The sequence below is a fragment of the Pieris rapae genome, chromosome 13 (assembly GCF_905147795.1).
Source record: "Pieris rapae chromosome 13, ilPieRapa1.1, whole genome shotgun sequence".
Classification (NCBI taxonomy): domain Eukaryota; kingdom Metazoa; phylum Arthropoda; class Insecta; order Lepidoptera; family Pieridae; genus Pieris; species Pieris rapae.
This window is the reverse complement of record NC_059521.1, coordinates 7,139,732-7,154,838: the sequence shown is the minus strand read 5'-3', so window position 1 is coordinate 7,154,838 and position 15,107 is coordinate 7,139,732. Positions and strand designations below refer to the sequence as shown.

General features: G+C 33.4%; 3 protein-coding genes across 4 annotated transcripts; 1 reads left to right on the top strand and 2 right to left on the bottom strand.

The window, feature by feature from the left end:
* Positions 1 to 27: 27 nt before the first annotated feature.
* On the top strand, positions 28 to 6,754 carry LOC111004210 (rho GTPase-activating protein 44). The gene is made up of 6 exons (XM_022275125.2): positions 28 to 390; positions 650 to 900; positions 986 to 1,161; positions 2,376 to 2,619; positions 3,988 to 4,137; positions 4,279 to 6,754. The coding sequence occupies exons 1-6, from the start codon at positions 338 to 340 to the stop codon at positions 6,015 to 6,017; spliced, it is 2,613 nt and encodes an 870-aa protein (XP_022130817.2). The 5' UTR covers positions 28 to 337; the 3' UTR covers positions 6,018 to 6,754.
* Positions 6,747 to 9,424, bottom strand: LOC111004211 (tyrosine--tRNA ligase, mitochondrial). Its single transcript, XM_022275126.2, has 8 exons — positions 9,201 to 9,424; positions 8,980 to 9,127; positions 8,725 to 8,900; positions 8,428 to 8,644; positions 8,264 to 8,342; positions 7,695 to 7,970; positions 7,222 to 7,410; positions 6,747 to 6,932 (listed from the first exon to the last, which is right to left on the bottom strand). Exons 1-8 carry the CDS (start codon positions 9,332 to 9,334, stop codon positions 6,769 to 6,771), a joined length of 1,383 nt encoding a protein of 460 aa, XP_022130818.2. The 5' UTR covers positions 9,335 to 9,424; the 3' UTR covers positions 6,747 to 6,768.
* Positions 9,425 to 10,362: 938 nt separating this feature from the next.
* On the bottom strand, positions 10,363 to 14,254 carry LOC111004217 (phosphoribosyl pyrophosphate synthase-associated protein 2). 2 transcript variants are annotated; one of them, XM_022275130.2, is made up of 7 exons: positions 13,968 to 14,254; positions 13,739 to 13,849; positions 13,547 to 13,666; positions 12,555 to 12,843; positions 11,949 to 12,118; positions 11,769 to 11,874; positions 10,363 to 11,598 (listed from the first exon to the last, which is right to left on the bottom strand). In XM_022275130.2, the coding sequence occupies exons 1-7, from the start codon at positions 13,985 to 13,987 to the stop codon at positions 11,293 to 11,295; spliced, it is 1,122 nt and encodes a 373-aa protein (XP_022130822.1). In that variant the 5' UTR covers positions 13,988 to 14,254; the 3' UTR covers positions 10,363 to 11,292. The 2 variants fall into 2 exon arrangements, with proteins under 2 accessions (XP_022130822.1, XP_022130823.1); XM_022275131.2 differs by having other exon boundaries at positions 13,994 to 14,254.
* Positions 14,255 to 15,107: the final 853 nt, after the last annotated feature.

Sequence of the window (15,107 nt, the reverse complement as noted above, 5' to 3'; positions counted from 1 at the left end):
AGTTTTTAAAAATTTATACTCTGTCAAAACTCTGTCTGTGACATTTATTTTTCTGAATCATTTATAATTTACTGAATTCGGAAGTATTTGAACGATTTCTTAAAAATTATTGGTCTAAAAAGTGTTGTGAATATAAATTTATGTGAATTTTGAAATGTAGTGCCTTATTGGATAAACTAAAGTATGATAGGTGTGCTAAGAATGTGAAGATGATCTCATTGGCGTGCTGACATTAGTTACGTTCTTTTCGGCGATATCTTGATTTTATTGTGATTTGTGGTGATCTTAGTCCAATGACCTTCTAGAGTGGGAAGAAAACTGTATCAAATTTAAGAAAATGAAGAAACAGTTTTACAGAGTAAAACAGCTAGCCGACCAAACGTTTTCGAGGTATTTATCCTGTTTGATAAGATTTCCATTGCTTTACAGCTACGAAATTTGCATACAGTTATGTTGATGATATTTGTATATTAAAAAAGGTATAGATGAAACGGTAAATATTGATAACGCAAAACGTAACGTATTAATCTTTTATTAATTAGTAAATGAATCTATCTAACTTTAATCACAATATAATAAAGCTATCCTTATTTCTCTGTTTTATTGACTGTTCTATAAAATACACCCAATATGTAAAATTTATCTTCAGATCAGGGAAAGGTGAGATTTTGCCAGATGAACTACAAACAGCTGACAGAAAAGTAGAACACCTTAGAAATGCATTACAATTGCTCAGCAAGAGGTTGTCAACGGGAGCTGGAAATACTCAGGGTCAGGACCCTGCAGCTCGAGAAAAAAGGCTGAAAAAACTTCCAGAATACCTTTTAGGCTTGTCAATGTGTGAAGCTAGCAACTATGATGATGATGATAGTATCCTTAAATATATTTTGTATGAATGTGGTAGGTGATATGTAATAGATTCAGCAAAGTTGGTTATTTCAAATTTATTATGAGAATCTAAATAGAATGTTTTCTAATATCACAGGAAAAACTGAGAAATTTCTTGCAAATGAAATTGCTGAGCACGAGTTGAAAGTTGAGCAATTAGTATGTGCACCACTTACAACAATTAGTGAAACAGATTTGCCTGCTATCATGAAGGCAAAAAAACAACTTAGCCGACTTATGAATGAGAAAGAATCAGCAGCTAGCAGATATAATGTAAGTTTTACTAATAATGGCTTGTTGTAGCATATTGTGAAATAGACAATTTAGATTTAAAAGATCACAAGACAATGTATACGAACAAAAATAAACATCACCAATAGTATATTATTAAATCCATGACTGAGGTATAATTGCAATAACTACATAATTTATTATTGTTAATTGTAACTTCATATTTCTATTTAAGTATTAATGAAACTGATTATAGAAATTGTTTATAAAATTAGACATTGTAAAGGTTTAACTTGAACAACAAGTAATTATTCATAAGGAGTTATCAGTTACATGTGTTATTAGTAAAGATTAATTTTTAGTTCATTGTATATCCAAATGGAAGCATCAAAAATGCTTTCACTACCCTATGCTTTCTTATATCATTGTGGATACATGAAGTGGTTTTTACAAACATTAAATACACTATATTCCTTGAGAAAGAAATATTTGTATGGTTAAATATCCCTCGTTTGTACATATGATAATTTTAAAGATCAGTATGCTGATAGATAGAAATATGTCTCAAGGAACAACTAAAGCCACTGCCGAGTGATTTTACTTATAAATATTTATTTTGGATAACAAATCTACACAAAGAAACTAGTCATGTAATAATACATAATTAGTTTATTTGCCAAGTCCTCGTCATATTAATTGCCTTTGTTATAATAGTAAAAGAAATAAAAATATTTATTTGATGCTTCATATGTAATCAGCAAAAATATTATATAAGACTATTATTCTACCTCTTATCTGATCCAATGAGTTACTGATAGTATATTCTTTGTAAATAAAGGTAGCATTTAAAAATCAAAATGTTTATATATTTTTAGCCATTGAATTATTCAGACTAAAACTATACCGATATATTTACCAAAATAAATATATGATACTAGCTGACCTGGCAAACGTCGTCTTGCCAAACTACTACCTTTAACTCAGCGCCATCTGTTAGAATTGTATCAAATAATAAACAAATGTTAATGTTATCGTAATTTTAGTAAGGATGCCTACTTTTTTGAAAATGAAATATAGCCTATGTCACTCAGGAATGATGTAGCTTTCCAACAGTGAAAGAATTTTTCAAATCTGCCAAGTAGTTTCGGAGCCTATTCAATTCATACAAACAAACAAACAAAAAATCAAACCTTTCCTCTTTATAATATTAGTATAGATGTCAAGTATTTGTTTGCTAAGTAAGTAATGTTATCTAGCACCTCGAGCGTCAAAAAGAGGAGAATCCAACTAAGTTAAGTGCGGCTAAAGAGGAATACGAAGATGCGGGTAACAAAGTAGAGGCAGCAAGGGACGCCTTAGCTGCTGATATGTTCGCGCTGGTCGCGAAAGAAGCTCAGCTAGCGCACACACTCCTTCAGTATGTGAAGTTGCAGAGAGCTTACCATGAATCGGCGCTGCATTCGTTGCAGGATACCGTCCCGGAACTTGAAAGATTTATAAGTAAGTAGGAAATAATATTTGCTTCTCATTAGACTTTATCCTTAATAAATAACATATATAAGTTGCATGATCCATACAACTATATATTTTATTGATTGAGGATAAAATATAAATAGACTGCCGCTTCTATAGGTTCAAACAATTACATACAAAGTTAATCCACAGTGTACAACAGATGTAATTTTGTGTTACTATATATTGTAGGTAAATGTTCAATTAAAAATAAATGTTAGTGTGAAAAAATATTCTTTATATTATTTAATAAAAGTTATTGAATACTGCTCCAGTCGTTTCGATAGTACAAATATAATTTACGTTACGAAGTTAGGTGCAAGTAGTGATTAATATCAACACCTAAATTAATAGGAATGTTCTTGGTACCATTTGATTGAGCAAGTTAATCCATGAGTGAGCCAATTAATTATATACACGCACTTTAGGAAGTTTGATTGCTTGTGCCCATTTATGAGAGAATACTGTTGTTGCATTCAATTCCTGTGAATTTTGTCCTTGGCTTTTTTAGCTGGTACTATTTAAGATGATTTTAAGATTCCTGTATTAGTGGGGATGTTTTACATAATGTAAAAATATTACTTACACTATTGATTAGTAACCGGCGCTAAACATAAGATTTAAAATAATGTCTTGCTAACAGAGTCCATGCATCTGGCTATACTCTCGGGACCTAACTGCGACTATTTAGGTAACCGCAAACGCTTATAAAACTAAGAAAGCCTGAGTGAGCAAAATAAGGGCCATGGCTGGCCTATAATGTTTATAAATTATTGTTTTATTGTCTTATTTTACCGAAACAATGCAGTTATTTTTCCCTCGGGAATTTATCTCGTCGTTAGGTCGTCAACGATATAAGCGTTTATTAGAGAATAAGTTTCCCATATTAGGAAATATTTAACATACTCAAATTTAATTTTTGAGGCACATCGAAGCTACGACGAGCTTAGAGTGCGCCGAGAATACGCTTGTGATATACTTCATAAAATTGTTATATTGCAAGGACGGTAATTCGACAGTACTCAGCTTCAATATACACGATGTGTTACTCAGAAAGCGACATCGTCTCCCGTTGCTAGTATTCTGAAAAAGGCAAATTTGATTTGGTGTATTAATTTAGTTAACGAATCACATTGATTAACGGACCTTTTTCATTGTCTGTTGAGTGAACTGTCAAAAGTTTTTGTTTCGTCTGTTAATTTATTCACTTCTTGTGCTTGTCAATCTGGGTCGCATGTTAGGGCAGAAGTGTTTTTATAAATAAAGTAAAGGTTTAGTAATAATTTTTAAATACATACTAACAATTATGTGTCGCTTGGTTATTGAATATGCAATTCTTATAGAGTATTTTTTCAGATGACAGTTCTGTGAAGCCAGTATTTGGGTACCCATTGGAAGAGCATCTGCGTGTGACGAGTCGCACTATCGCCTTTCCAATAGAGATTTGTGTTTGCACATTACACGAGCTAGCGCTTAATGAAGAAGGGCTTTTTAGGATTGCTGGTGGTATGTTTTATTTAAAAAAATCGAATATTTAACACATTTCGCGGGGACCGAGCTGTGTATCTATAAAAAGGATCTATGTGCATTTTTAAAAAAGTTTTTTTAAACCTTTGTGTAGTTTCAAATATAATAATTCTTTTACAGGTACTTCAAAAGTAAGACGCATGAAGTTATCCTTAGACGCCGGTTTATTTAATGTCCCTCTACCTTCAGATTATAAAGATATGCACGTCGTAGCATCTGTGCTGAAATCTTACCTCAGGGAGTTACCGGAACCCCTATTAACGTTTAGGCTCTACGAAAACTTTATTATCGCATCACGACAACCAACGGAACAAGCCCGACTAAATTCCCTTTGGGAAGCCATACACTTACTTCCAGATGCAAACTTCCAAAATCTTCGCTATCTAATTAAATTTTTATCCGCCTTGACACAAAATCAAAGCACAAACAAAATGACTCCCTCAAATTTGGCCATCGTCATAGCTCCCAATCTTCTTTGGGCCGTGGACGAGAGTACCTTCGATATGAACATCACTACCGCTGTCAATTGCGTCGTTGAACTTCTAATCAAGCATGCTGACTGGTTCTTTAAAGACGATATCAACTTTTTCATTTCCTTCACCAAAGAACACCTACTCCCATATCAGTGCTCTGATCAAGACTACGGATTTACGTCGAACTTTGGACAGGGCTACAACCAAACAGCTGCTCTTAATCAGGAACAGTCGAATGGAGATTTCAATAGCATGAGCAAGTCCCTATTCGATTATAATCATCAAGCATCCAACAAATCAACGGTGGACGGTCCCGGCCGACACTCTCGCAGTAACAGTCACGACACTAGCTTAATTTTACTAGAAAACGATATTAAAAAAGCACAATCGAACAGCTCATTGTCTGATCAATCTAGTCCACCGCATGGAAGTCCTAAACCAATAATGAGGCGGAAAAATAAACCTCTCGCCCCCGTGCCTCCTAACTTCACTCCAGACAAGAAAAAAGCTGAAGCACAAACGCAAGTCACAGAAACTAAAGACCTCACCATAACGAAAGAAAACGAAAAACCGGCTAAACCACCAAGACCGGTTATATCAGAAACTGGGAAAGTTATCACTGGCGTACAAACTATAAACAGATCGACGTACCGACAAAGTAAGGCTTTGAAAGAGGAAGCATCACGTAGTGGAAGCAGAGAGAACCTGGCAGATACTCGCCGTCAAAGCTTTGAATTTGAAAAAGAGAAGTTCGACTTCAAAAACGATAAAGAAACGCTTGTAGTCAAAAATATGACCGCTCAAACAGGGATTGTAGGAAGAATGAAAATCATCGGCGATATATGTGGGCCGGCATCCCTGGGGGCAGAGAAAGACAAACCTGTTAGAATACAAATCCCAAAACCCACTGGCCAACCACCACCTCGACCGGTTGCAGCACCCAGGACTATAGTCCCCGCGGCAGAAACAGAAGACGTCCAACTACGGCATAAGCCAGCGGTGCCAGAACGGCCAGCTACTCTTCGCCCACAAAGCTTCCGTGGCCAAAGGTCGTCTATCGCAGAGGGAACGGACGCGGCACCCACAGTATTAGAACGTACGCACATCTACACAGTGGACAAACAACATCCGACAGTGATTCAAGTGGGTGGAAATGAAGAGGAGCCACGTGCAACCGTACAAAGGACCCACAGTTCTGGCGGCAAAGATGCCGAATTGGACGAACCGAAACTGACTAACGCCAGTAGGCAGCTGTCGCAGTCGGACGGCAGCATTACAGACGGGCCAAAGTCACCGAAGGCCCAGCCCAACCGCCCCCCTCGGCCCATGGTCCCTGCCCCTCCACCGCCGGTCGTCCCCCCGCAAAACGAGAGCACAGACCTCTAGTCCAACATTTATATTAACGTAAATACCATTAGTTGTATGACATTGACAAATTTTCATCAAATAAATTCCTCGGTTCCATAAGTCATAAGTTAAGTCGAGGTGCTTGTAAGCGATTTTAAAAGGCTTATGTATTCGCCGTTTAGTGATAGTTTACATCGCCATCTTAAGATGGAAATTAATACGAGACTGACGCCCTCTATTTTTACAGTTTTCGTAAAGATTTAGAAGTACATCTATACATTTATTTGCGAATAATTTATTTTTGTATCGGATGTCGTTTTTATGATGATTGTAGTGTACTAAAATTATATCATCTAATGCTATTGTCAGTCAGAGTGACTCACGTTATTATTGAAGTTATTGCAATGTAGACGATAACTCGTCCATTTAATTAACGTGGGTTGAGTTCCATAAACATATCACAAAACGTCAATTGATTTTATGTATTGGTCTAAGTAGATATGCTTATGTACTATATAGATTATGTTGCAATTTTTTTGTGATATTAGAGATTGGTGTGAGTGTCCTCACGGCGGGCGCACAAACAATGTTGTATTATTTACGCCATATTTTTATATTGTGACTACAGTGCATTAGTTTTGGCCGCGCTGTTTCGACTCGTAATGGCTATATGTTATGTAGTATTTACGAAGTTCTTTATGTGATATGCATTTTATTAATATATACTGCAAGTATAGCTTCTGTTGTAAGTATAATAAAATCACAAAATTTGATAACACGTTTTATTTATTTAATGTATCCATTTAACAATGTAATGGTTTCGTTTTCCTACTCTAAGTAAAGAGAGTTGATTTGGCAGAATATGAACAGACTCGGTTATAACTTCCTGTATGTTTTTGATCTTTTGGTGATTTATATAGAAACCTCCCGCTTGAATAATTCTCATGGCATCAGCTGTGAAAATAATAACAAATTAAAAACTTCCTAATACAATATAGGGCTAAGCAATCGGCTATTAACAGGTATTTTAGTTAAGTTAGAGATCACTACCTTGGGTATAAAAGATCTTGTCTACTCATAATCATTATACAGGCTTAGATCTTATACATATGAATTGAAAAACTTAAGGCAAGTATGTCATCAATTTTCTGTATCAATGCAATAAATTTTTTTTTATTTAATCTATTTTGGATTAAAATGTAGATACTTAATTAGTGTTATTTAATAGTTATACTTTACATACCCTCAGTTGCAAAACACTTGGCTTTCAAACCAAGTTTGAGGACAGTTATCCCAGGAGATAGAAGTAATTGAGTGACAGGAGCCCCTTCAAATACTTGTTCTAATTCTGTAGAACTCAATGTTATTAGGGATTTAACATTTTTGCTGTGTATAGCTTCTGTTGCTATTCGCGCCTTTTTCAGCCCCTCCTCTGTTTATATTATATCAAGTTAATAAAATGTAATTTACATGTATAACTAATATCAAGTATTTTATTTAACAGCAATTTAATTTAGAAGAAAATGTGGTCTTACTGTGCCTTTTAAGTAAGCAGCGATTGTTTACAACCTTAAATGTCAGACGGGCAAATGAATATATTAGTGTTAAGTTTCCTTAGAAATTTTTGGAAAATTGGTTGTGTTATTTTTATGGAAATGAATATTACATTATTTTCTAGTTGCCAGCATTAGCTTGTAAACTCTCCTAAAAACTAACCTCCGTGAACTAAAACTGTCAGCTGATCAGCTAAGCATTGTTGAGGATACCTATCCTGCGGGTGGTTTTTATGCTTAAACATTATATCCTTAATTTCACCTAAACTGTAGAAAGTAAATAATTTTAATAGCTTTTCCACTTCAGAGTCTTTGGTCCTAATAAAGAACTGGTAAAGACTATATGGGCTTGTTTTGTTTGGATCCAACCATATTGCATTACCCGCAGATTTTCCAAATTTATCTCCCTCTTCTGTTGTTACTAGCGGTAATGTTAAACCTAAAAATAAATATTTCACATAATATATTTTATACTAATATTCATTACATTATTCAAATTAATTTTAATTAACTTGTATATGAGTGAAAAAACTTGCCATATGTAGGCAGTGTCCACCCAAGTATGTAAGTGAATGGTCTTATCACCTTAGGTGTTGACTCACTGATTCAAAATTCCAAGTTTGATACTTTAGATAGTAGAAGCAGTGGCTCAGGCCTTCCTTAATAAATAACTATAATTCCTCCTGATCACTACAAGCATTAATATTTTATTATTATTGCATAAGTACACACCATATACGCTTTGCTTTGTTATTCTACTGATCAGATCATGGCCAGCACTGATATTACCCATTTGATCACTACCACCAATCTGAAATTAAATCAATGTATAATTGTATGATATCCTAACTAAAATAATAAGATACCATTCTAAATATTTTAAGCCATAAAATTACCTGAAATTTACAATTAAACTCCTTATATAATTTCAGCCAGTCATATGCTTGGAAAATTTGGTAAGAAAATTCAGTAAAACTCATTCCAACTTCTGAATTTATTCTACTTTGAACACTCTGTTTTAACAGCATTGTACCCATTCGGAAATTTCTTCCTATTTCACTTACAAATTGTATTGAATTAATATCTCTATACCAAGTTTCATTATTGACAATTCTAAAAATGCATATTTATTTTAATTCACAAAATCCCTTTAAATATTTTGTTTTTTAAATAACCTCATACAGTTAACACACTTTATGGGATTTAGCTTCCTTTCATCTGACCAAATATATTTTTTGTGATTGTCAAACACCTCATCCAAGTTCTTTTTAAGGCCATTTATATTTTCTTGAATTATATTGCTCTGTAGAGCCATACGATCTGTATTCTTGCCACTGGGATCTCCAATGTATCCAGTAGCTCCACCTAGCTAAAATAAAACCTGTTTTTTTTATAATAATTCAAGTAGAAACAAAAAAGAGTACATAGACTTGCAAAGTAACACCTACCAAAGCAATAGGATTATGTCCTCCTCGCTGCCAATGTAATAAGTTTACTATCACAAGAAGGTTCCCAATATGCAAACTATTAGCAGTAGGATCAAAACCTGCATATACACACTGAGGTGATTTATTCAGTAGATTTACTATTTCTGATCTAAAAGAAAGAATTATTAAATTTATAAAACAATTAAAAAATAAATTTCAGTTAAAAACTAAAAGTAACTGACACTGCAGTGTTTGGAAATATATCTTGAAACATTCCACGATCACTTAGCTTTAATATATTTCTAGTTGAAGTGCACCTATAAAAAAATTTACTAAAATATATTTTGTGAACACCAATAATACTGTTCACCAACATTTTTATCTCTTTCTGTTTGACTTTATAGAAAAGTTATATAATTATAGCAAATAAAATGTATGGTTTTTCCTATGCCTACAACATTGAACATAATATATAATTACTATTTTATTTTTAAATAATAGTACTTTTATCTCTATAACTCAATTTTATTCTTATTTCTAACCCCAAAGTCCAAACCGATTATTGGTCAGGCATCTATCAAAGTCATCAGTCATCCAATACCTGTCAAGCATTAAACTATCGCCCAGCTTTGAAACCAATAATAAGTTTCAAAGCTGAGCAATCACTTGTTTTTCCTACTACCCTTTTTAGAAAATATCTATAAACCTGTACTATTAAAGTATAATTTTTTGTGATAAGAAGAATAATCCATTCAGAATAAGAATAATCCTGCCAGGTTCGAAATTTAGTGATCGACTCGTACTTAATCGCTTATCTAACACGTACAAACAAGATTAATTTCTAATTAGGTACAGAAAGCGTAGCTACCTGGCGTGGCACCCGGTGCGGAAGTCGCTGGACTCACCTCATAGAAAGTAAAGAAAGTAGTAAATTTTATATGATAAAAGCTCAATTATTAAAAGATCGCGAGTATACGACGGGGAATCCCCCACGACATCGTCAGGCTCTTTTGCGGGAATTCTGAGGCCCTCTTTTTTTCTATATTGTTCTTAATGTTGAGAGACCAGGTGGGTGTCATCCCAAAAAGGTGACACCCAGTGCGGACCGCGGATTTTAAAGAATTTAAAAAATCAATCTTTAGCTATTAGATAGGTGTATAAAAAAAGAATATTAAATAATAATTATTATTGATACATCTTTGTACTTGGTCTGGAATCTATTGTGCAAGCTATGAATCTTTTTGCAAGTAATTAAAAAAAATGTAGTGCTGTTAGAAGTAACTTAACATTTTCTAAGAAATATAAACCATGTTAAACTTGTCAATATCTTCATAATTTATATAAAAGTATAGAAAAATCTGTAGTCCAATAAAAAAAAGATTAGCCACGAAAATATTTATTGACAAAGAATACAATAATAACAAAACAATATACATTTTGTGGCACTAACTAATCAATTCACTTATATTTAAACTAACACTTTATTATGGATAAAAGGTACCTATGCAATAATAAAAGCTTTGGAAAAATTGTTAATTAACAGGTTTAAGATTAATTAGACTTACTCGAGTCACTGCAATATAATTTCTTGTCAATTATTTTACATAAATTTTCACGCACAGAAAATGGTCTCAATTACAACAATGTACACTGACATGACAACATTTTATTATGCAGTACACTAATTTGTAACAATTATAATATTTTTCATTAATATTTAAACATAGAACATAGCAAACATGAATAAATTGGTGTCTTAATCTATCAAATACTATAAAAATATACTTATATACTATAATACATTTCCCACATAAATTGCTGCTTTAAAGACATTAAAACACCCACAGACACAGATTCAAAATGATTAATTCCTAAATTAATTTTCCACACAATAGAATGCTGTATTTTTTGTAGGGTGGAACTAAAAATTCAATACAAATATGTATTGATATGATGTCAATTTATGACTTGTAGAAGACAATGATTACTTTTTGAAAAGAAAGAGCACTTTAAGACAAAAACGCTGTAGTAAAAACTGAATATACTAAAGCCTCCTTAGTTAATTTATTGATAATATTTTTCACCAAAATACAGCAAGCCTTTGTATTAATAGTAAGTAATAAGGATGTTTTCTCCTGTTTGTATAAATCATAAGTTTAATTAATTTTGGTCTTTATTATAGGTTGATATTTACAAGGAACTGTAAAAAAGTAAACTACTACTGAGAGTAACAACCCATGAAAATTCTATTGTATTGATCTGATCTGTGTGATTAAAGTTTGAAGTGAAATATTCCATTTAAATTTTTTTTTTCTCCACAACCCTTATCCTTCCTTAATCTTCTAATGTAACATTTTTGAATAGATATGACATAGATTCTTTGTTGTGAATGCGTCTTATTGCTTCACTAAGCAGTACAGATATGTCTATAGTTTTAATTTTCTTACATTGCATCTTCTGTAACTCATGTGGAACTGTATTGGTAACAACCACTTCATCGATGGGTGAATCTTCAATTAAGCGAGGTGCATCAGATGAAAGCAAGCCGTGGGTTGCCAAGACATATATTTTGTAAGCACCACATTCCTTCAAGACCTCTGCGGCTGCGACAAATGATTGCACATCATCTATCATGTCATCCTGAAAGAAAATGAGACTTCTAAAGTGTTAAAAGACATAAAAAGTTCTGTAATATAAAATAATATATTTAAAATTCTATGGGGTGTAGTCTTTGGACCACTTTAAAGCATACCAAACTAAAAATGTAACAGCTGTCAGCCAAATTAACAACTGTCTGGAAATATACTCACAACCATGATGGCAATCCTGCCACCAACATCCCCTACAACATTTATTGGTGGCTTCTCTTTAGCTGGGTGTACAGGTACTCCTACTGGCACATCCATGGTACGAGATCTGTTAACATTACATGTTCACATTTAAATATCCTAAATATTGTATGGCTTTAGAAAATGCTTGTTCTATTTCACCTGGGCAAGCATGGTGGTGAATATCTTCCATCTACTTCATCACTGTCTGCTTCTTTCTGTTCTCCATGTATGACAGCAATGGCAAGCCTCAATCTTTCTGAGTATGAAGTTGCTTTCTTTGCCGACCCAGGGTTCCGTGCCACAATAACCGAGTTACGATAATCTGGAATCTATGTAGAACTAAAATTAGTAGACTTATTACTAGTAAAGTACAGGCTACATAACTGTTAGAAAAAATTAAACTGAAACCATTTTCAGGTGAAATGTTACACTTATAAGATGTAAATATTTTAAAAAAGAAACTGACAAGCAAATTAATAGTGTTCTTTAGCAAGGTAGTACATACCTCCCACACCCATTAGGCGGTAAGATGGTTTTTGGATACAGAGCAAAAAGTTTTTATCAATTAATATATTTTCTTTTTCTTCTATTATTATAATTCATATCTACAATTCTGCATCAAGTATAATATATATTATACTTGATATATATTATATAATATTTTTTATATAATATACATGAAATGAAACAGGACTTTGAAATAGCAAATGAATAATGTTACCAGGGTTGTTGTATCAATAAATATTAGTGATATTGTCAACTTACACTTTCCTGAATATACTGTAGCAAAAAAGGTGATGCACGCAAATTGTCAACTGGGCAATCAAAGAACCCCTGAATTTCCTTTTGGTGTAAGTCCATAGTAATAATATGTGTCAGACCAGATTTACACATCATTTTTGCTAAGAGTTTTGTGACAATGCAACCACGTTTCCTCATTTTACATTGCTTGCTGTATGGAAGGTATGGAATGACCCCTACAATGGAACGAGCCGATGAAGTCTTACATGCGTAAGCCATTATCAATAGTTCCATAATGTTGTTATTCACATCCCTGAAAATGATGTAAGGTATCCCAATAATTTCATGCATTATATTTAGTGAGTTGCAATAATTTATATTATAATTATTGCAATAAATAAGAAACCATGACTAACATGACTCCATCTTCATTTTCCAACTGAGCATTGTGCTTTCAGAAGATACAGATACTATAAATGAATCCATCGAGTTGTCATTACTTTACTACAAAGGTACACTTTCCTACATCATAACAGCCATATACTAATTATACCATTTATAACATGCTTATAGGCAACTAAGGAAAAAGTACATTAAATCCAGCAGGAATACATGCATATCACTTCCAAAATTGTATGAATATTTAAATGCAAATTTAAGGCTTTGACAACATAACTATATAACTTTTAATTTTTTCTGTGTACAGTCAAAGTCGTTTATGAGAATATTGTTTAGAACACTATACCAGTTATATTGAACCAAATCAAAGTTACTGGCTGAATTCTATTGTATCAGGTAAGATTACGTTGTTATTAAGAAGAATCTATGCAATCAGCTGTGGCAACTATCAGTTTTTTCAACCAAATAAGAGTAGTCTCTTCAATGTCATTATAACATGTTTTGACTGTAATTCAACAACAACAACTGAATCTAATTGACATTGCTTGTCAATAGATGATTGTATGAACGTAAGCATTAAATGTGTAGTAGTGATAAAGATTAATCTGAATACATACTTTGTACCAGTTTGAACGATATAAATATTTTTCCCACGAATAGAATCAGCAATTTCTACTATTGTTTCCCTGTTAGTCTTGTGGAAAACTGAGCATCCTCCCTTACGTACGCCGAGACGACTGTAATGTTTGATGTGTGGTTAAAGTACAATTCAAGGACTATTTAATTAGCAGTAACTACAATAATTTTACTTAGCAATCTGTTCAGCCAGCTCCGGATGTGAATTCCCGCTTATAATAACGATATCAGATGTTGAATGAGTATCCATATTGCACGACTGAGGTCGATTCGTGAATCCCAACCTGTAAAGTTTAAAAAAAGAGAACGTATAAACATAGAGATAAGGTTATGATTTACGGTGTGAATTGGCTTTGAAAATATAAGACGAAACACTTAAGAAGAGCAAGAAAAACAATAAACCTGCTTTTGTTGAGTAACATAATAACCTGATGACGGTCCTTTGAAAATGAACAGCAAACCAATTTCGGGCAACAATTAAATATTAAGATTATTTGGTGCTTCTAGGTAATCTTATTGGATGATATAAACTCTGAACTGGAAATACAAAAATATTGTTCTTTATTATGTTTTACAATCGCATAATCCTTGGGGCAAATTTACTGTAAAACAGTTGTTAGTTGCACATTCCACAAAATAATACGATTCCTATTTCCTTCATGAATACTCAGTTCTGAAATGACAATTGGTATGACTTTTATCATAATATTAACTGACAACTGTAGGCATTGGCATTTTTAAATTTGATACACGCGTTCTTGTCGTGCTTTAAATTGTTTAGCTCTAATGTACTAAGTACTTGCTAAGTACTTTAAATATTAGGGATGCACGTCTTTGGTATCTCATATCAGAAGAAATTATTATTGCGGGTTATAACTCGTTAGTATGAAAAATCGCCATTGTGCTATGCTATACCAGCGTTTTACAACAAACACTGTATACGTAAACGTTTAATAAAATGTCTTCCATTGTAATAATCATGGGTGACATCAACGCCAAAGCCCCGTATTCCGTAATGATAATTCAGTAGACGATAATATACTTATATAATATACACATGACATTCACTACGACATATTATCAGTGGTACATTCTAAACATGAATATCAATTACTGTAGCTGGTCCGAACTAGAGTAATGTAACCAGATAGACAATGTCTTGTTTGACCAAATGTGAAAGATATCCTTGCTGCTCGACGTCTGTAATTTACAGGGTGCGGATATTGACAGCTATCTCTTAAAGGAATAGTACCGTAGTGTATCCGAAAGTGGCAGCGGTTAACTGAACTACAGGGGTTAGCATAATGGAAGGAAAATTCGGGCGAAGCCTAACCACGTTGAAAAATTAAATACATTTACACTTCTACTGCAAAACCCTTTTTCTGCTTTACATCCAACTACTGTAGACGTATTAGATCAAAGTGGTCTATCTAAAAACCAGCACTAAAATCTTAGGACACATAATAAAAAGCATAACAAGTGGATATCCCAGGAGACCTGGGACCTTTTTGAGGCCCGAAGAATACTACATATAAAGTTGGC

What these genes read in the sequence shown, in the direction of transcription:
- LOC111004210 (XM_022275125.2), top strand. Translation starts at nt 338, where the DNA reads ATGAAGAAACAGTTTTACAGAGTAAAACAGCTAGCCGACCAAACGTTT. An exon ending in GCCGACCAAACGTTTTCGAG is followed by an intron (nt 391 to 649) that starts GTATTTATCCTG and finishes ATTTATCTTCAG; the next exon opens with ATCAGGGAAAGGTGAGATTT. An exon ending in GGAACTTGAAAGATTTATAA is followed by an intron (nt 2,620 to 3,987) that starts GTAAGTAGGAAA and finishes GTATTTTTTCAG; the next exon opens with ATGACAGTTCTGTGAAGCCA.
- LOC111004217 (XM_022275130.2), bottom strand. Translation starts at nt 13,987, where the DNA reads ATGTTACTCAACAAAAGCAG. An exon ending in ATGTTACTCAACAAAAGCAG is followed by an intron (nt 13,850 to 13,967) that starts GTTTATTGTTTT and finishes TAAACTTTACAG; the next exon opens with GTTGGGATTCACGAATCGAC. An exon ending in TACAGTATATTCAGGAAAGT is followed by an intron (nt 12,119 to 12,554) that starts GTAAGTTGACAA and finishes AGTTCTACATAG; the next exon opens with ATTCCAGATTATCGTAACTC.
- LOC111004211 (XM_022275126.2), bottom strand. Translation starts at nt 9,334, where the DNA reads ATGTTGGTGAACAGTATTATTGGTGTTCACAAAATATATTTTAGTAAA. An exon ending in AACAAAGCAAAGCGTATATG is followed by an intron (nt 7,971 to 8,263) that starts GTGTGTACTTAT and finishes ATTTATTTTTAG; the next exon opens with GTTTAACATTACCGCTAGTA. An exon ending in GACAGTTTTAGTTCACGGAG is followed by an intron (nt 7,411 to 7,694) that starts GTTAGTTTTTAG and finishes TAATATAAACAG; the next exon opens with AGGAGGGGCTGAAAAAGGCG.